This window comes from Oncorhynchus mykiss, chromosome 3 (assembly GCF_013265735.2).
Source record: "Oncorhynchus mykiss isolate Arlee chromosome 3, USDA_OmykA_1.1, whole genome shotgun sequence".
In the NCBI taxonomy this organism is placed as follows: domain Eukaryota; kingdom Metazoa; phylum Chordata; class Actinopteri; order Salmoniformes; family Salmonidae; genus Oncorhynchus; species Oncorhynchus mykiss.
Genome location: NC_048567.1, coordinates 69000104 through 69016239, shown reverse-complemented (window position 1 = coordinate 69016239; position 16136 = coordinate 69000104). Strand labels below are relative to the sequence as shown.

The 16136-nt window shown below is 45.3% G+C and overlaps 1 protein-coding gene across 1 annotated transcript in view; it reads right to left on the bottom strand.

Annotated features, from left to right (window-relative positions):
* The window catches only part of LOC110504559 (unconventional myosin-XVI), a 223858-nt gene that overhangs the window by 150153 nt on the left and 57569 nt on the right, over positions 1-16136 (bottom strand). The window contains exons 5-7 of the mRNA XM_036975024.1: positions 14378-14486; positions 6758-6888; positions 159-284 (exon numbers count right to left, since the gene is read on the bottom strand). Coding sequence (XP_036830919.1) covers positions 159-284; positions 6758-6888; positions 14378-14486 — 366 coding nt within the window. The remainder of the gene's footprint in view (positions 1-158; positions 285-6757; positions 6889-14377; positions 14487-16136) is intronic.

Below are 16136 nucleotides of genomic sequence, written 5' to 3'. Positions count from 1 at the left end.
AATGATTGATTCCCAGCCAATTGTTAAACATTCTACCTTCCCATACAAGATTAAGGCTGAATGTAATTTTAGAAAAGTGTTAATTCACTAATCAAATTCTTGTTCACCTCCATGGATCTGACAGGAGTGGATAGGTGAATGTACATGACAGTCAGTACCTGTCCATATTTGGCAGCCAGGTGGAGAGGTGTCCAATAGCTGTTGTCGGAGGGCTGAGGGTCCACCCCATGCTCCAGCAGCACGGACACCACCTCTCTGTAGCCACTAGCACACGCTATGTGGAGCTAGAGAGAGAAGGATAGAGTGATAGAGAGAGAAGGAGAGAGATGGTTAAATAAACACATTACACAGACAAATCCTCTGTATACATAAATCAATATAGAGTAAGAGAGTGTGATAAAGGGAGAGCGAGAGAGAGAGAGTAAAGCCCCTTGAATTGAATTGAGAGAGAGAGAGAGAAAGAGAGAGAGAGAGAGAGAAAGACAGAGAGAGAGAGAGAGAGAGAGAGAGAGAGAGAGAGAGAGAGAGAGAAACAGAGCTACACTTCCTAACCTCGTGCCAAATGAATGACCATATTAAATTCACATATTTACCTCAGATTACACAGATACACAAAGAATTCAAAAAACAAATCCAATCCAAAATATAACCAATATCCCTTTTGTACTTCAACTATTTGCACATAACATTTCATTTGTAATGTCTTTATTATTTTGGAACTTCTGTGAGTGTAATGTTTGCTGTACATTTTTTTTATTTAATTTCACTTTTGTTTATTATCTAGTTCACTTGCTTTGGCAATGTTAACCAATGTTTCCCATGCTAATAAAACCCTTACATTGAAATTGAATTGAGAGACAGAGAGCTAGAGACCAATAATTCACAAAATGGGACAAACACCAAATTGAGACTGCATGCAGAATTCTGCAAAAATATCCTTGTGAACAAAGTAAATCACCAAAAAATGCATGCAGAGCAGAATTAGTCCGATACCCGCTAATTATCAAAATCCAGGAAAATTCTAGAACCACCTAAAAGGAAGTGATTCCCAAACCTTCCATAACTAAGCCATCACCTACAGAGAGATGAACCTGGAGAAGAGTCCCCTAAGCAAGCTGGCCCTGGGGCTCTGTTCACAAAAACAACCAGACCCCACAGAGCCCCAGGACAGCAACACAATTAGACCCAACCAAATCATGAGAAAACAAAAATATATTGGAAAGAACTAACAAAAAAACAGAGCAAACTAGAAGGCTATTTGGCCCTAAACAGAGAGTACACATTGGCAGAATACCTGACCACTGTGACTGACCTAATTAAGGAAAGCTTTGCACAGACTCAGTGAGCATAGCCTTGCTATTGCTATTAAATACCTCAAGCTCCCACAACAACCTACACCGATGTCCACCCCTCCTTCACCAGGATCCAGTGGGATTCGGCTCTCGCTCCCGGGGGCGTATGACAGGACGGCTGCTGGGTACCAGGGGTTCCTACTCCAGCTGGAGCTCTACCTGGCATTCGTTCAGCCAGCCCCTTTGGGACACGAGAGAGTGAGCGCCCTCATCTCCTGTCTGACTGGTAAAGCACTGGAATGGGCCAACGCCATCTGGGGAAGGGAAGGACCGACGTTGGACAATTACGAGGATTTCACCGCGCGGCGTGGGAACACTTGTATCATCTCAGACAGGGGATGAGGAGCGCACAAGATTTCGGGCTGGACTTTCGAACTCTGGCTGCCGGATGGAATGAGCGGGCCCTGATCGACTACTACAGGTGTAGTTTATATGCTAGGACGTTCGTAGGGAGCTAGCCTGCAGGGACACTACCCTTAACCTTGACCAGCTGGTGGACCTATCCATCCGGCTGGATAACCTGTTGGCCTCCAGCGGACGTCCGGAATGGGGTCCGTCAGTTCCATCCCCCAGCACTTCCGATCCAACGCCGATGGAGCTGGGAGGTGCTGCTATGAGGGGGACCGGAAGGGGGACCATTCCCTGCACCACCTGTGGCCACAGAGGGCACACTGCTGGTCGGTGCTGGGGTGGTTCCCCAGAGAGTCGAAGTAGCAGGCGGAGCGCTGGTGGATCATCCCAGGTGAGTAGGCACCCAACTCACCCAGAGCTCCCTGTTGCGCACATGTGATTGTATATAGAATTTCCTGAGTTTTCCCTGCGTTCCCAGCATAAGGCGCTAGTAGATTCAGGCGCAGCTGGGAACTCATTGACCATTCCTTTGCACTTAGATTAGGGATCCGTATTGTTCCTGTTGATGTTCCCTTCCCTGTACATGCCTTAGATAGTCGTCCTTTGGGGTCGGGGCTAATTAGGGAGGTCACAGCTCTACTCTGTATGATAATGCAGGAGGGTCATGAGGAGAGAATTAGTCTCTTCCTGATCGACTCTCCTCTGTTTCCTGTTGTGTTGGGCCTTCCCTGGTTGGCCTCTCATGACCCCACTATTTCGTGGCAACAAAGGGCTCTCAAGGGATGGTCCCGTCAGTGCTCAGGGAGGTGTGTAGTTGTTTCCTTAGGTGCAACTACTGTGGAGAGTCCAAACCACGTCTCCACCATGCACATTCCCCCTGAATATGCCAATTTGGCACTCGCCTTCTGTAAAAAGAAGGCAACTCAATTACCACCCCATCGACGGGGGGATTGTGCGATAAATCTCCTGGTAGACGCAGCACTTCCCAGGAGTCAAGTGTATCCTCTGTCACAGGAGGAGATGGCGGCTACGGAAACATATATCACCAAATTCGGCTTCACCTGCCTCCTCAAGTTAATTTTTTGTGAAGAAGAAGGATGTAGGTTTCCGTCCGTGTATTGACTATAAAGGTATAAATCAGATCACGGTAAAGTACAGTTACCTCTCATAGCCATTGTGACAGAGTCATTGCACGGGGCACGCTTCTTCACAAAATTGGACCTCAGGAGCACATACAACCTGGTGAGTATCCGGGCGGGGGATGAGTGGAAGACGGCATTTAGCACCACTTCTGGGCACTATGAGTACCTCGTCATGCTCTACGTCTTTTGTAGATGAGATTTTCAGGGACCTGCACGGGCAGGGTGTAGTGGTGTATATAGATGACACTCTAATATACTCCGCTACACGCGCCGAGCATGTGCCCTGGTATGCAGGTTGCTTGGTCAACTGTTGGAGCATGACCTGTATGTCAAGGCTGAGAAATGTCTGTCCTTCCAACAGTCCTTCTCCTTCCTAGGGTACCGCCTTTCGGCGTCAGGGGTGGAGATGGAGAATGACCGCATTTCAGTGGTGAGTAATTGGCCGACTCCAACCCCGGTAAAGGAGGTGCAGTGGTTCTTAGGGTTTGCCAACTATTACCGGAGGTTTATCCGGGGTTTTGGTCAGGTAGCGGCTTCCATTACCTCACTGCTGAAGGGGGGACCGGTGCGACTGCAGTGGTCAGCTGGGGCGGACAGGGCTTTTAGTCACCTGAAGGCTCTGCTTACCTCGGCTCCCGTGCTGGCTCATCCTGATCCCTCCTTGGCATTCATAGTTGAGGTGGACCTGTCCGAGGCTGGGATAGGGGCTGTGCTGTCTCAGCGCTCGGGTATGCCACTAAAGCTCCGCCCATGTGCTTTCTTTTCGAAGAAGCTCAGCCCGGCGGAGCGAAACTATGATGTGGGGACCGGGAGCTGTTGGCTGTTGTCGGGGCTCTGAAGGCGTGGAGACATTGTCTTGAGGGGGCTAGACACCCTTTCCTCTTTTGGACTGACCACCGCAATATGGAGTACATCCGGGCGGCGAGGAGACTGAACCCTTGCCAGGCGAGGTGTGCCATGTTTTTCCCCTGTTTTGTTTTCACCCTGTCCTAGAGACCAGGTTTCCAGAACGTTAAGACAGACGCACTGTCCCAGATGTATGACACAGAGGAGCGGTCCGCAGATCCCAGAGCAGGGTGTCAAGGGGGGTACTGTCACGACTTCCGCGGAAGTTGGTCCCTCTCCTTGTTCGGGCGGCGTTTGTCGGTCGACATCACCGGCTTTCTAGTCACCACCAATCCATATTTCATTTTTGCCTTCATTGTACACACCTGGTTTCCATTCCATAATCATTGTTCCTTATTTAACCCTCTGGCTTCCAGAGCGTGATTGTCGTTTTGTGCGTGATTGTCGTTGTCAAGTGGTTTCATTTTGTGGTCTGGATATTTATGTTTATCCTTGTTGGAACATTGCTTATTTTGAGTAAAGCTCAGATTTTTACTCATACCTGTGTCCTGCACCTGAGTCCGCCTTATCCATTCACCTAGAACGTTGACACCTTGGCTAATCTAAAGAAGCATAAGAGCAAACCAGAAATAACAGAAAATGAAAAATGGTTTGATAATGATATCAAAAATCTAAGAAAGTCATTGAGAAATATATCCAATCAACAACACAGAGAACCAGACTACAAAAATATACGCCTTCAAAATGGGAAACACTGAAGCAATACAAACACACCCTAAGAACAAAAAAGGAACAGCACATTAGAAATCACCTGGATGGAATTGAGGAATCCATAGATTCTGGGATTCTTATGCAAACCTCATCATGAGGAATTGGCTATCCAAAATGGTTATATGTGGAGAAATCACTTTGCAAACTTCTACAGCAATATAACAAAGAGCCCAGAACAAAAAAATATATACAAGAAAAATTACAAATCCTTGAATCAGCAGTCAAAGACTATCAGAATCCTGTGGATACCCCAATTACAGAAGAAGAATTATGGGAAAAACTATGCACTCTCCAACCCAAAAAGGCCTGTGGTGCTGATGGTATTTTAAATTAAATTATCAAATATACAGACCACAAATTCAAATTGGCTATACTCTTCAACATTATCCTCAGTGCAGGTATTTCCCCTGATATTTGGAACCAGGGATTGATCACACCAATCTATAAAAATGGAGACATATTTGACCCAAATAATTACAGAGGAATTTGCGTTAACAGCAACTTGGGGAAAATTCTCTGCAGTATTATAAATAGCAGACTACACCATTTCCTTGACGAACACAACGTCCTGAGCACATTGGATTTCTAAAAAATGATCGTACAACAGATCACATTTTTTACCCTCCACACTCTAATTGACAAACAAGTAAACCAAAACAAAGGCAAAATGTACTCGTGTTTTGTAGATTTCAAGAAAGAAAGTTCTATTAGAACACACCAAAAACCACACATATCTAGGACTAAATATCAGCAACACAGGTAGCTTTCACATGGCCGTGAATGAGCTGAGAGACAAAGCGAGAAGAGCATTCTATGCCATTAAAAGGAATATTAAAATCGAAATTCCAATTAGAATCTGGCTCAAAATGTTCCAATCGGTTATAGAACCAATTGCTCTATATGGCAGTGAAGAATGGGGTCCAATCTCTAGTAATGAATTTATCAAATGGGACAAACATCCAAATGAAATACTTCATGCAGAGTTTTGCAAGACTGTATTGCAAGTGCAAAGAAAAACTCAAAATAACGCATGTAGAGCAGAATTGGCTCAATAACCCATCCAAATTTGAATAGAAAGAGCCATCAAATTTTACAACCATCTAAAAACAAGTGACCCAAAACATTCCATCACACAGCTCTACAATGTCAAGAGATGAAACCAGAGAAGAGTCCCCTCAGCCAGCTGGTTCTGAGGCTCAGTTCACCAACCCAAACCAACCCCATAGAGCCTCAGGACAGCACTCAGAAAATCTGGCCCAACCAAATCATCACAAAACAAAAATAAATATATAACCTAGTGGAAAGACACCACGAAAAATCTAAGTAAACTTCAATACTATTTGGCTCTAAACAGACAGTACATGGTGGCAGACTATCTGACCACTGTGACTGATAGAAAATTGAGGAAAACATTGACTAGGTACAGACTCAGTGAGCACAGTCTGGTTAAAAAGACTGGTCATCACAGACAAACAGAGAGGACAGGCTGTGCTCACTCTGCTCCAGGGGAGAGGTGGAGACAGAGCTGCATTTGCTATTACACTGTGACAAATACTCAGACCAAAGAGAATATTTCTTTCCCAAAATTATAATTCAATACAAAGAATTTGAAACTACAAAAAATGAAGAAAAAATCGAATATTGTGAAAAGCCAAAATGTGCAGTTTCAGCAGCCAAATATGTGTCCTCCTGCCACAACCTGAGGGACAGCCAGTGAAAAGTGCTAAGTAATGTCGATAATATTTCCCATCTTGTTTTGTTTTGTCTTTCATACCATGTCATGTGTCTTCTCAGTCATGTTGACACTGGTCCACTACCATTGCTTTAATGTATTGTTGTTCTCATTAATATTGTTGTTGTTGTTAATGGTAATCCCATGTCCACTACGACTATTATTATTGCTGTTGGTCCCACCATTTATTTATATATAAATATATATATATCGATATGTATACTTTGACAATGTAAGTAATAATGAACTTGCCATGTCAATAAAGTCAATTGAATTGAGAGAGAGAGAGAGAGAGAGAGAGAGAGAGAGAGAGACATAGAGAGACATAGAGAGAGAGTCTCACACACACACACACATATATATATATATATATATATATATATAGAGAGAGAGAGAGAGAGAGAGAATAGAGAGAGAGCCATAGAAAGAGAGAGAGAGAGAATAGAGGGAGAGAGAGAGAGAGAGAGAGAGAGAGAGAGAGAGAGAGAGAGAGAGAATAGGGAGAGAGAGAAAGAGAGACAGAGAGAGAGGGAGATAATCGAGGAGATCAGGTAGGTACTCACCAGAGTGACCCCGTCATCGTTGCGTAAGTTGAGACTGCCCCTGCTGGAGACCAGCTGTCTAACATCAGACAACATGGTGCTGGGCCTCTGGGTACGCATGGTGTGCATGGACGGCACATCTACACCTGGAACTACACATCAACACACACATCTTAGTACAGCAAACACACACCCCATGCACACACACACACTGTGACCCTTTACATTAGAATGAAATAAAAGGCATTGGATGGAAATGCGCTTTTTTGCGGAAATGCCTTTTTGGAAGTGAAATTTCTTGTGCCTTAATAACAAACTCTTAATCTGTAAATATTGATAAAATGTGAAATCACAAAGCTGTTTAGACACTGAGAAAGTACTGAATCTTGCCTAGCAATGATTGGTTGAGATAATCAGGTGACTGGGACATTCATGAGAAAGAGTGTCCATTCTGCCACTCAAGGCTTCTCTGTCAAATGGCACATCCTGCTCTCTGCTACCGTGGATATTTCAAAGTTCCATTGAATTTACTCATATTTTCATCATGGACTACTTGCAAAGTGTAGCTACAGCTTACTACATAACATAGTCATGTTACTATGGCAACAAAGACTTCTAGAGTGTATGACTTCTAGACTTCTAGATGGGCATGAGGGGATAGAGAGCAGCTATAGGGGGTTTGGGATGAGGGGAGGGGCCATGATGGCATGGGGGAGCAAAGGACACTCCAGACAGGTCACAGGCAGGAGGGGCTGAGATGTGTGTGTGTGTGTGTGTGTGTGTGTGTGTGTGTGTGTGTGTGTGTGTGTGTGTGTGTGTGTGTGTGTGTGTGTGTGTGCGTGTAGAGTGATATCTGAGGTGACTTCTGCAGTCCCATCTGTCATGTGACTAAAGACGGATGAGCTTGGGGGATCTTTCTCTCTGTATTTCAGTCTCTACTCCATCTGTACTGTCATCTCTCCTTTTTTCTCTTTGCCATCTCTGTCTCATCACGTTCTCTCTTCCATCTCTGTTGACCTTCTTCATTCCTCGCTGGAGTGAGGTACTCTACTGTCAGTCAGCCTGAGGGAGAGCTTAACCTTCACACCCACACCGGTCCCCCCCACACACACACACCGGCCCACACACACAAGCCCACACACACCCACACCGGCCCCCACACACCGGCACACCGGCGCGCATGCACACACACACACACACACACACACACCTCACAGGATGTGATGACCGTAGCTCTTTGGGAAATGTAAAGTGGGTCAGAATCAGAAGGCAGTGGAGGTTAACTGAGAGGACAGATACATGAATATCAGAGTGTACTGTAAGCTCATGTCACATTTATACTGTGGCGTCTGCAAAAGAAAGTTATCAACAGTATCTTGACAAGATGACGAGTGCCTTAAAAAAGTAAGAACAATTGACAGTTGCACATTGTCAGACATGAGTATGCATGGTGGGTCTGAGGGTGGGACTGAGGGAGAGTGGGAGAGGGAGAGTGGAGAAAGGAAGAGAGGGAGAGTGGAGAGTGGAGAGAGTAGGAGAGGGAAAGTGGAGAAAGTAGGAGAAGGAGAGTGGAGAAAGTAGGAGAGGGAAAGTGGAGAAAGTAGGAGAGGGAGAGTGGAGAAAGGAAGAGAGGGAGAGTGGAGAAAGTAGGAGAGGGAAAGTGGAGAAAGTAGGAGAGGGAGAGTGGAGAAAGTAGGAGAGGGAGAGTGGAGAAAGTAGGAGAGGGAAAGTGGAGAAAGTAGGAGAGGGAGAGTGGAGAAAGTAGGAGAGGGAAAGTGGAGAAAGTAGGAGAGGGAAAGTGGAGAAAGTAGGAGAGGGAGAGTGGAGAAAGTAGGAGAGGGAAAGTGGAGAAAGTAGGAGAGGGAGAGTGGAGAAAGGAAGAGAGGGAGAGTGGAGAGTTGAGAAAGTAGGAGAGGGAGAGTGGAGAAAGGCAGAGAGGGAGAGTGGAGAAAGGAAGAGTGAAGAGAGGGAGAGTGGAGAGTGGAGAAAGTAGGAGAGGGAGAGTGGAGAAAGAATGAGAGGGAGAGTGGAGAAAGGAAGAGAGGGAGAGTGGAGAAAGGAAGAGTGAAGAGAGGGAGAGTGGAGAGTCGAGAAAGTATGAGAGGGAGAGTGGAGAAAGTATGAGAGGGAGAGTGGAGAAAGGAAGAGAGGGAGATGTGTCCTCAGACATGGTTGGACGTCGAATACTGACTTGTATCACAAGTGACCTACTTAGAACTCTCCCCCACACAGTAATAATAAATCACCATACGCCTGATGCTACCCCAGGGATGGAGGGAGAGGATGGTATGTGGTCCACACTCTGTCAGGCTGTCATCCCCCTCTCTTTGTCTATCCATCTATCCGTGCTCTGTATTGATGGAGGGGCTAAGTGGCTTTTACTCTGAGGCAGATGGCTGTTGTCTGTACAGGACCAACAGTGGTCCTGCTAACACATTAGCATGTTAGGACCTCCAACACCCTGCCAGGGAGCTGGACCATAACCATCAGTCTGAGTAGAGTTGAGCTCAGTTACACATGGACACAGTGTGCTGGATTAGCTGTGCTGGGCTGGTTTGGATTAGACTGACTGGGATAGGCTGGATAGGGCTGAATAGGGCTGGATATGGCTGGGCTAGGTTGGGCTGGGCTCACCTTGGCTGGGCTGGACTAAGTTGGGACCAATAGGGCTGGATAGGCCTGGGCTGGATTGGACACCCCCCACACACGCAAACCCGCATAAAGCAAACAGTACCTTTTCCTCTGTCAATTCTGTCAGCCAACCATCCAGGGGATCATTCCTTCTCATTAATAAGTCTGTCTCCTCATCTCATGTTATAATTGCATGTGGACAAAATTAAGACATTATCTCATGAATGAGAAATTAAACATTATATTTCAGTAATTTTCCCTCTTCAGTTCCTTTTCTATTCAGTCTCTTTCTTTAATTAACTGCTGTGATAAGATGCAAATGAGCACTACAGCAGGCAGTAAATTAACAAACAGAGACGTTATATGGGCAACAACAAAATGTCTCACCGCTGAAATAATAGGTCCTCACCAGAGTCATTGTGTGGGGGTGGTAAAAACAATACTATCCACTGGAGGAAAGATGGCTGTCCCCTCCTAAGGACTGTGAGTTCTTGTCCTCTGTGGACAACGTGAGTGAGACACAGTATCACTAGCCGCGACCTCAGAGAATGCTGGCTGGAGTGTTTATAGACATATTCAATCTCTCCCTATCTCAGTCTGCTTGCTTCAAGATGTCCATCATAGTTCTTGTACCCAAGAAAGCAAAGGTAACTGAACTAAATGACTATCGCCCCGTAGCACTCACTTCTGCCATAATGAAGTGCTTTGAGAGGCTAGTTAAGGATCATATCACCTCCACCTTACATGACACCCTAGACCCTCTTCAAATTTCATACCACCCCAATACATCCACAGATGATGCAATCGCCGTTGCACTGCACACTGCCCTGTCCCATCTGGACAAGAGGAATACCTATGTAAGAATGGTGTTCATTGACTATAGCTCAGCCTTCATCATAGTACCCTCCAAGCCCATCATTAAGCTCGGGGCCCTGGGTCTGAACCCCACGCTGTGCAACTGGGTCCTAGACTTTCTGACCCCCCCCCCCCCAGGTGGTGAAGATAGGAAACAACACCTCCAGTACGCTGATCCTCAACACAGGGGCCCCACAAGGGTGTGTGCTCAGCCCCCTCCTGTACTCCCTGATTACCAGTGACCGCATGGCCACGCACCAACTCAATCATCAAGTTTGCAGACTACACAACAGTAGTAAGCCTGATTATCAGCAATGACGAGACCAACTACAGAGGGAGATGAGGTCCCTGGCGGAGTGGTGCCAGGAAAATAACCTCTCCCTCAATGTCGACAAAATGAAGGAGCTGATCGTGGACTTCAGGAAAAACCAGAGAGAGCATGCCCCTATCCACATTGATGGACCGCAGTGGAGAAGGTGAAAAGCTTCAAGTTCCTCGGTGTACACATCACTGACGATCTGAAATGGTCCACCCACACAGACTCTTCGACCTCAGGAGGCTGAAGAAATTTGTCTAGGCCCCTAAAACCCTCAAAAACTTTTACAGATGTACAATTGAGAACATCCTGTTGGGCTGTATCACAACCTGGCACGGCAACTGCATCTTCCGTAACCGCAGGGAGTGGTGCGGTCTGCCCAACGCGTCACTGGGGCACACTGCCTGCCCTCCAGGACACCTACAGCCCCCGGTGTCACAGCAAGGCCAAAAAGATCATCAAGGACATCAACCACCCGAGCCAAGGCCTGTTGACCCAATAATAATCCAGAAGGCGAGTTCAGTACAGAAGCATCAAAGCAGGGACCGAGAGACTGAAAAACAGCTTCTATCTCGAGGCCATCTAAAAGTTAAACAGCAATCACTAGCCGGCTAACACCAGGTTATTCAACCCTGCACCTTAGAGGCTGCTGCACTACAGTGCCTTCGGAAAGTACTCAGACTCCTTGACTTTTTCCACGTTTTTTTGTGTTACAACATTATTCTAAAATGTATTTTAAAAAAAACAATTATCATCATGGAGAATACGCCGTGACAAAATAAAAAACAGGCTTTTAGAACTTTTAACATTGAAGGTCCCCAAGAACACAGTGGCCTCCAACATTCTTAAATGGAAGAAATTTGGAACCACCAAGACTCTTTCTAGAGCTGGCCGCCCGGCCAAACTGAGCAATCGGGGGAGAAGGGCCTTGGTCACGGAACCTGATGGACACTCTAGAGTTCCTCTGTGTAGATGGGAAAACCTTCCAGAAGAACAACCATCTCTGCAGTACTCCAACAATCAGGCCTTTATGGTAGAGTGGCCAGACGGAAGCCACTCCTCAGTAAAAGACACATGACAGCCAGCTTGGAGTTTGTCAAAAGGTACCTAAATACTCTTAGACCATGAGAAAAATATTATCTGGTCTGATGAAACCAAAATGAAACCAAAAACCTCTTTTGCCTGAATACCAAGCGTCACGTCTGGAGGAAACCTGGCACCATCCTTACGGTGAAACATGGTGGTGGCAGCATCATGCTGTGGGGATGTTTTTCAGCGGCAGGGACTGGGAGACTAGTCAGGATCGAGGCAAAGATCAAAGTACATTAGAGATCCTTAATGAAAACCTGCTCCAGAGCTCTCAGGACCTCAGACTGGGGCAAAGGTTCACCTTCCAACAGGATAACGACCCTAAGCACACAGCTAAGACAACGCAGGAGTGGCTTTGGGACAAGTCGCCTGATAGGTCAGGGCGTGACTAGGGGGTTTCTAGGTATTAAGGGTTTTTGGGGGGCGGGGGCACAAGGGACGGTCAGCCGAGGCGAGGAGAGAGCCAGAGACCGTCTGGGAGTCAATGAAGCAGTTTGAGGAGGGATATCGGAGAGAGATGTTGGCTAGGAGTATGCTTCAACGTAGGCGTTTTGATGAGCGTGTCATCAGTCCGGTGCAACCTGGGCCGGCTCCATGCACCAGGCCTCCAGTGCGCCTTCCCAGCCCGGTACGTCCTTGTGCCCCCGCCCCCCAAAAACCCTTAATACCTAGAAACCCCCGGCTCCCCGCACTCGCCCTGAAGAGTGTGTCAACTCTACTCAAGCTGCGCCTTGGTCCAATTATTAATATGACGGTCGTGACATCGCTGAATGTCCTTGAGTGGCCCAGACAGAGCCCGGACTTGAACCAGATCGAACATCTCTGGAGAGACCTGAAAATAGCTGTGCAGCAATGCTCCCCATACAACCTGACAGAATTTGAGAGGGTCTGAAGAGAGGAATGGGAGAAACTCCCCAAATATAGGTGTGCCAAGTTTTTAGCGTCATACCCAAGAAGACTCAAGGTTGTAATCGCTGCCAAAGGTGTGTCAACAAAGTATTGAGTAAACATTCTGAATACTTATGTAAATGTAACATTTCTGTTTTAAATTTTTCATAGGAAATTTCCTGGCCATGGAACCAAAATATCGATGTTTTGATCCCAGAGCCACTTAGTTATGGAAAGGTGCTCCATCATACAGGAAAAGGCATTGTTCGTCACCAAACTGTTCCTGGATGGTTGGGAGAAGTTGCTCTTGGAGGATGTGTTGGTACCATTCTTTATTCATGGCTGTGTTCTTAGGCAAAATTGTGAGGGAGGCCACTCCCTTGGCTCAGAAGCAATCCCACACATGAATGGTCTCAGGATGCTTTACTGTTGGCATGACACAGGACTGATGGTAACGCTCACCTTGTCTTCTCCGGACAAGCATTTTTCCGGATGCCCCAAAGAATCGGAAAGGGGATTCATCAGAGAAAATGACTTTACCCCAGTCCACAGCAGTCTCATCCCTCTACCTTTTGCAGAATATCAGTCTGTCCCTGATGTTTTTCTTGGAGAGAAGTGGCTTCTTTGCTGCCCTTCTTGAAACCAGGCCATCCTCCATCCTCAAAAAGCTTCACCTCACTGTGCGTGCAGAAGCACTCACACCTGCCTGCTGCCATTCCTGAGCAAGCTCTGTACTGGTGGTGCCCCGATCCCGCAGCTGAATCAACTTTAGGAGACGGTCCTGGCGCTTGCTGGACTTTCTTTGAAGCCTTTTTCACAACTATTGAACCGCTTTCCTTGAAGTTCTTGATCCAATAAATGATTGATTTAGGTGCAATCTTACTGGCAGCGATATCCTTGCCTGTGAAGCCCTTTTTGTGCAAAGCAATGATGACGGCAAGTGTTTCCTTGCAGGTAACCATGGTTGACAGAGGAAGAACAATGATTCAAAGAACCACCCTCCTTTTGAAGCTTCCAGTCTGTTATTCGAACTCAATCAGCATGACAGAGTGATTTCCATCCTTGCCCTGGTCAACACTCACACCTGTGTTAATGAGAGAATCACTGACATGATGTCAGCTGGTCCTTTTGTGTCAGGGCTGAAATGCAGTGGAAATATTTTTGGGGATTCAGTTCATTTGCATGGCAAAGAGGGACTTTTCAAATAATTGCAATTCATCTGATAACTCTTCATAACATTCTGGAGTATATGCAAATTGCCATCATTAAAATTGAGGCAGCAGACTTTGTGAAAATGTATATTTTTGTCATCCTCAAAACTTTTGGCCATGACTGTACATACTGTATTCTACTGCATTTTAGTTAATACCACTCCGACAATGCTCATCCTAATATTTATGTATTTCTTAATTCTATTATTTTACCTTTAGATGTGTGTGTATTGTTGTGAATTGTTAGATACTACTGCACTGTTGGAGCTAGGAAGACAAGCATTTCGCTACACCCGCATATGTATGTGACCAATAACATTTGATTTGATTTATATGAACATTTATGCAAAATAAACAATAGGGCTACCACCACAACAACCAAACAATACATAACAGAGCACTACACAACACTACCCAACACTACACAACAGAACACTACACAACACTACACGAGACAACAATACATAACAGAACACTACACAACACAACTCAACACTACACAACACAACAATACATAACAGGATACACAACACTACACAACTCAACACAACACAACATTACAACAACACTACACAACACAACAACAAAACACAACAACATAACACTACACACGCAACACAATAGTAAATCCTGTGAGGAGTGTTGTGCTACCGTTTTCCTCCAGGTGTTTTCGGATGATGTAGCTGGTCTCAGTTCCCTCGGTGGTGTAGTCCAGTGGAATGTTCCCGTTCACATCCTGCAGTAGAACATTCACCCCAGCCTTCCAAAACACCCGGAACGTTCGGAACCCACCATAGAACGAGGAGGGAGAGAAAGCAGAAGAGAGACACAAATAAGTTGAGTGGTTTCTCAGGTCATTTATAAGAGGGGGATCGATGATAATGTACGCCCAATTATCAGGCCCTCCCAGCAGTGTGTACCTGAGGAGAACCACAAGGACATAAACACTTAATGGAGATAATTAATTAACTCATTAAATATGGGACTGTGGGGGCCCCAGGGCAGGGATGTGTGCACAACTCTGCCTTTTACTATTCTCTCAATTCAAGGTTTTTATTCAAAGGCTTTATTGGCATGGGAAACATATGTAAACGTAGCCAAAGCAAGTGAAATAGACAATAAACAAAAGTGAAATAAACAATAAAATGAACAGTAAACATTACACTCACAAAAGTTCAAAAATAATAAAGGCATTTCAAATGTCATATTATGTATATATACAGTGTTGTAATGATGTGCAAATAGTTAAAGTACAACATTGAAAATAAATAAACATAAATATGGGTTGTATTTACAATAGTGTTTGTTTTTCACTGGTTGCCCTTTTCTTGTGGCAACAGGTAACACATCTTGCTGCTGTGATTGCACACTGTGGTATTTCACCCAGTAGATATGAGAGTTTATCAAAATTGGGTTTGTTTTCGAATTCTTTGTGGATCTGTGTAATCTGAGGGAAATGTGTGTCTCTAACATGGTCAAACATTTGGCAGGAGGTTAGGAAGTGCAGCTCAGTTTCCAACACATTTTATGGACAGCGTGCATACAGCCTGTCTTCTCTTGAGAGCCATGTCTGCCTACGGCGGCCTTTCTCAATGGCAAGGCTATGCTCACTGAGTCTGTACATAGTCAAAACTTTCCTTGACTTGGATCAGTCACAGTGGTCAGGTATTCTGCCGCTGTGTACTCTCTGTTTAGGGCCAAATAGCATTCTAGTTTGCTCTGTTTTTTTGTCAATTCTTTCCAATGTGTCAAGTAATTATCTTTTTGTTTTCTCATGATTTGGTTGGGTCTAATTGTGCTGCTGTCCTGGGGCTCTGTAGGGTGTGTTTGTGTTTGTGAACAGAGCCCCAGGACCAGCTTGCTCTTCTCCATGTTCATCTCTCTGTAGGTGATGGCTTTGTTAAGGAAGGTTTGGGAATCGCTTCCTTTTAGGTGGTTGTAGAATTTAACGGCTCTTTTCTGGATTTTGAAAATTAGTGGGTATTGGCCTAACTCTGCTCTGCATGCATTATTTGGTGTTTTACGTTAAACATGGAGGATATTTTTGCAGAATTCTGCATGCAGAGTCTCAATTTGTTTTTTGTCCCATTTTGTGAATTTCTGGTTGGTGAGCGGACCCCAGACCTCACAACCATACATGACAATGGGTTCTATAACCGTTTTTTTTTTGTTTTTTTTTTTGCCAGATCCTAATTGGTATGTCAAATTTGATGTTCCTTTTGATGGCAATGAAGGCTCTTGCCTTGTCGCTGTGGTGCTGATGTTTAAGCCAAGGTATGTATAGTTTTTTGCGTGCTCTAGGGCATCGTGTCTAGATTAAATTTGAATTTGTGATCCTGTCGACTGGACCATTTTTGGAACATCATTATTTTTGGCATACTGAGATTTACAGTCATGACCCAGGTCTGAC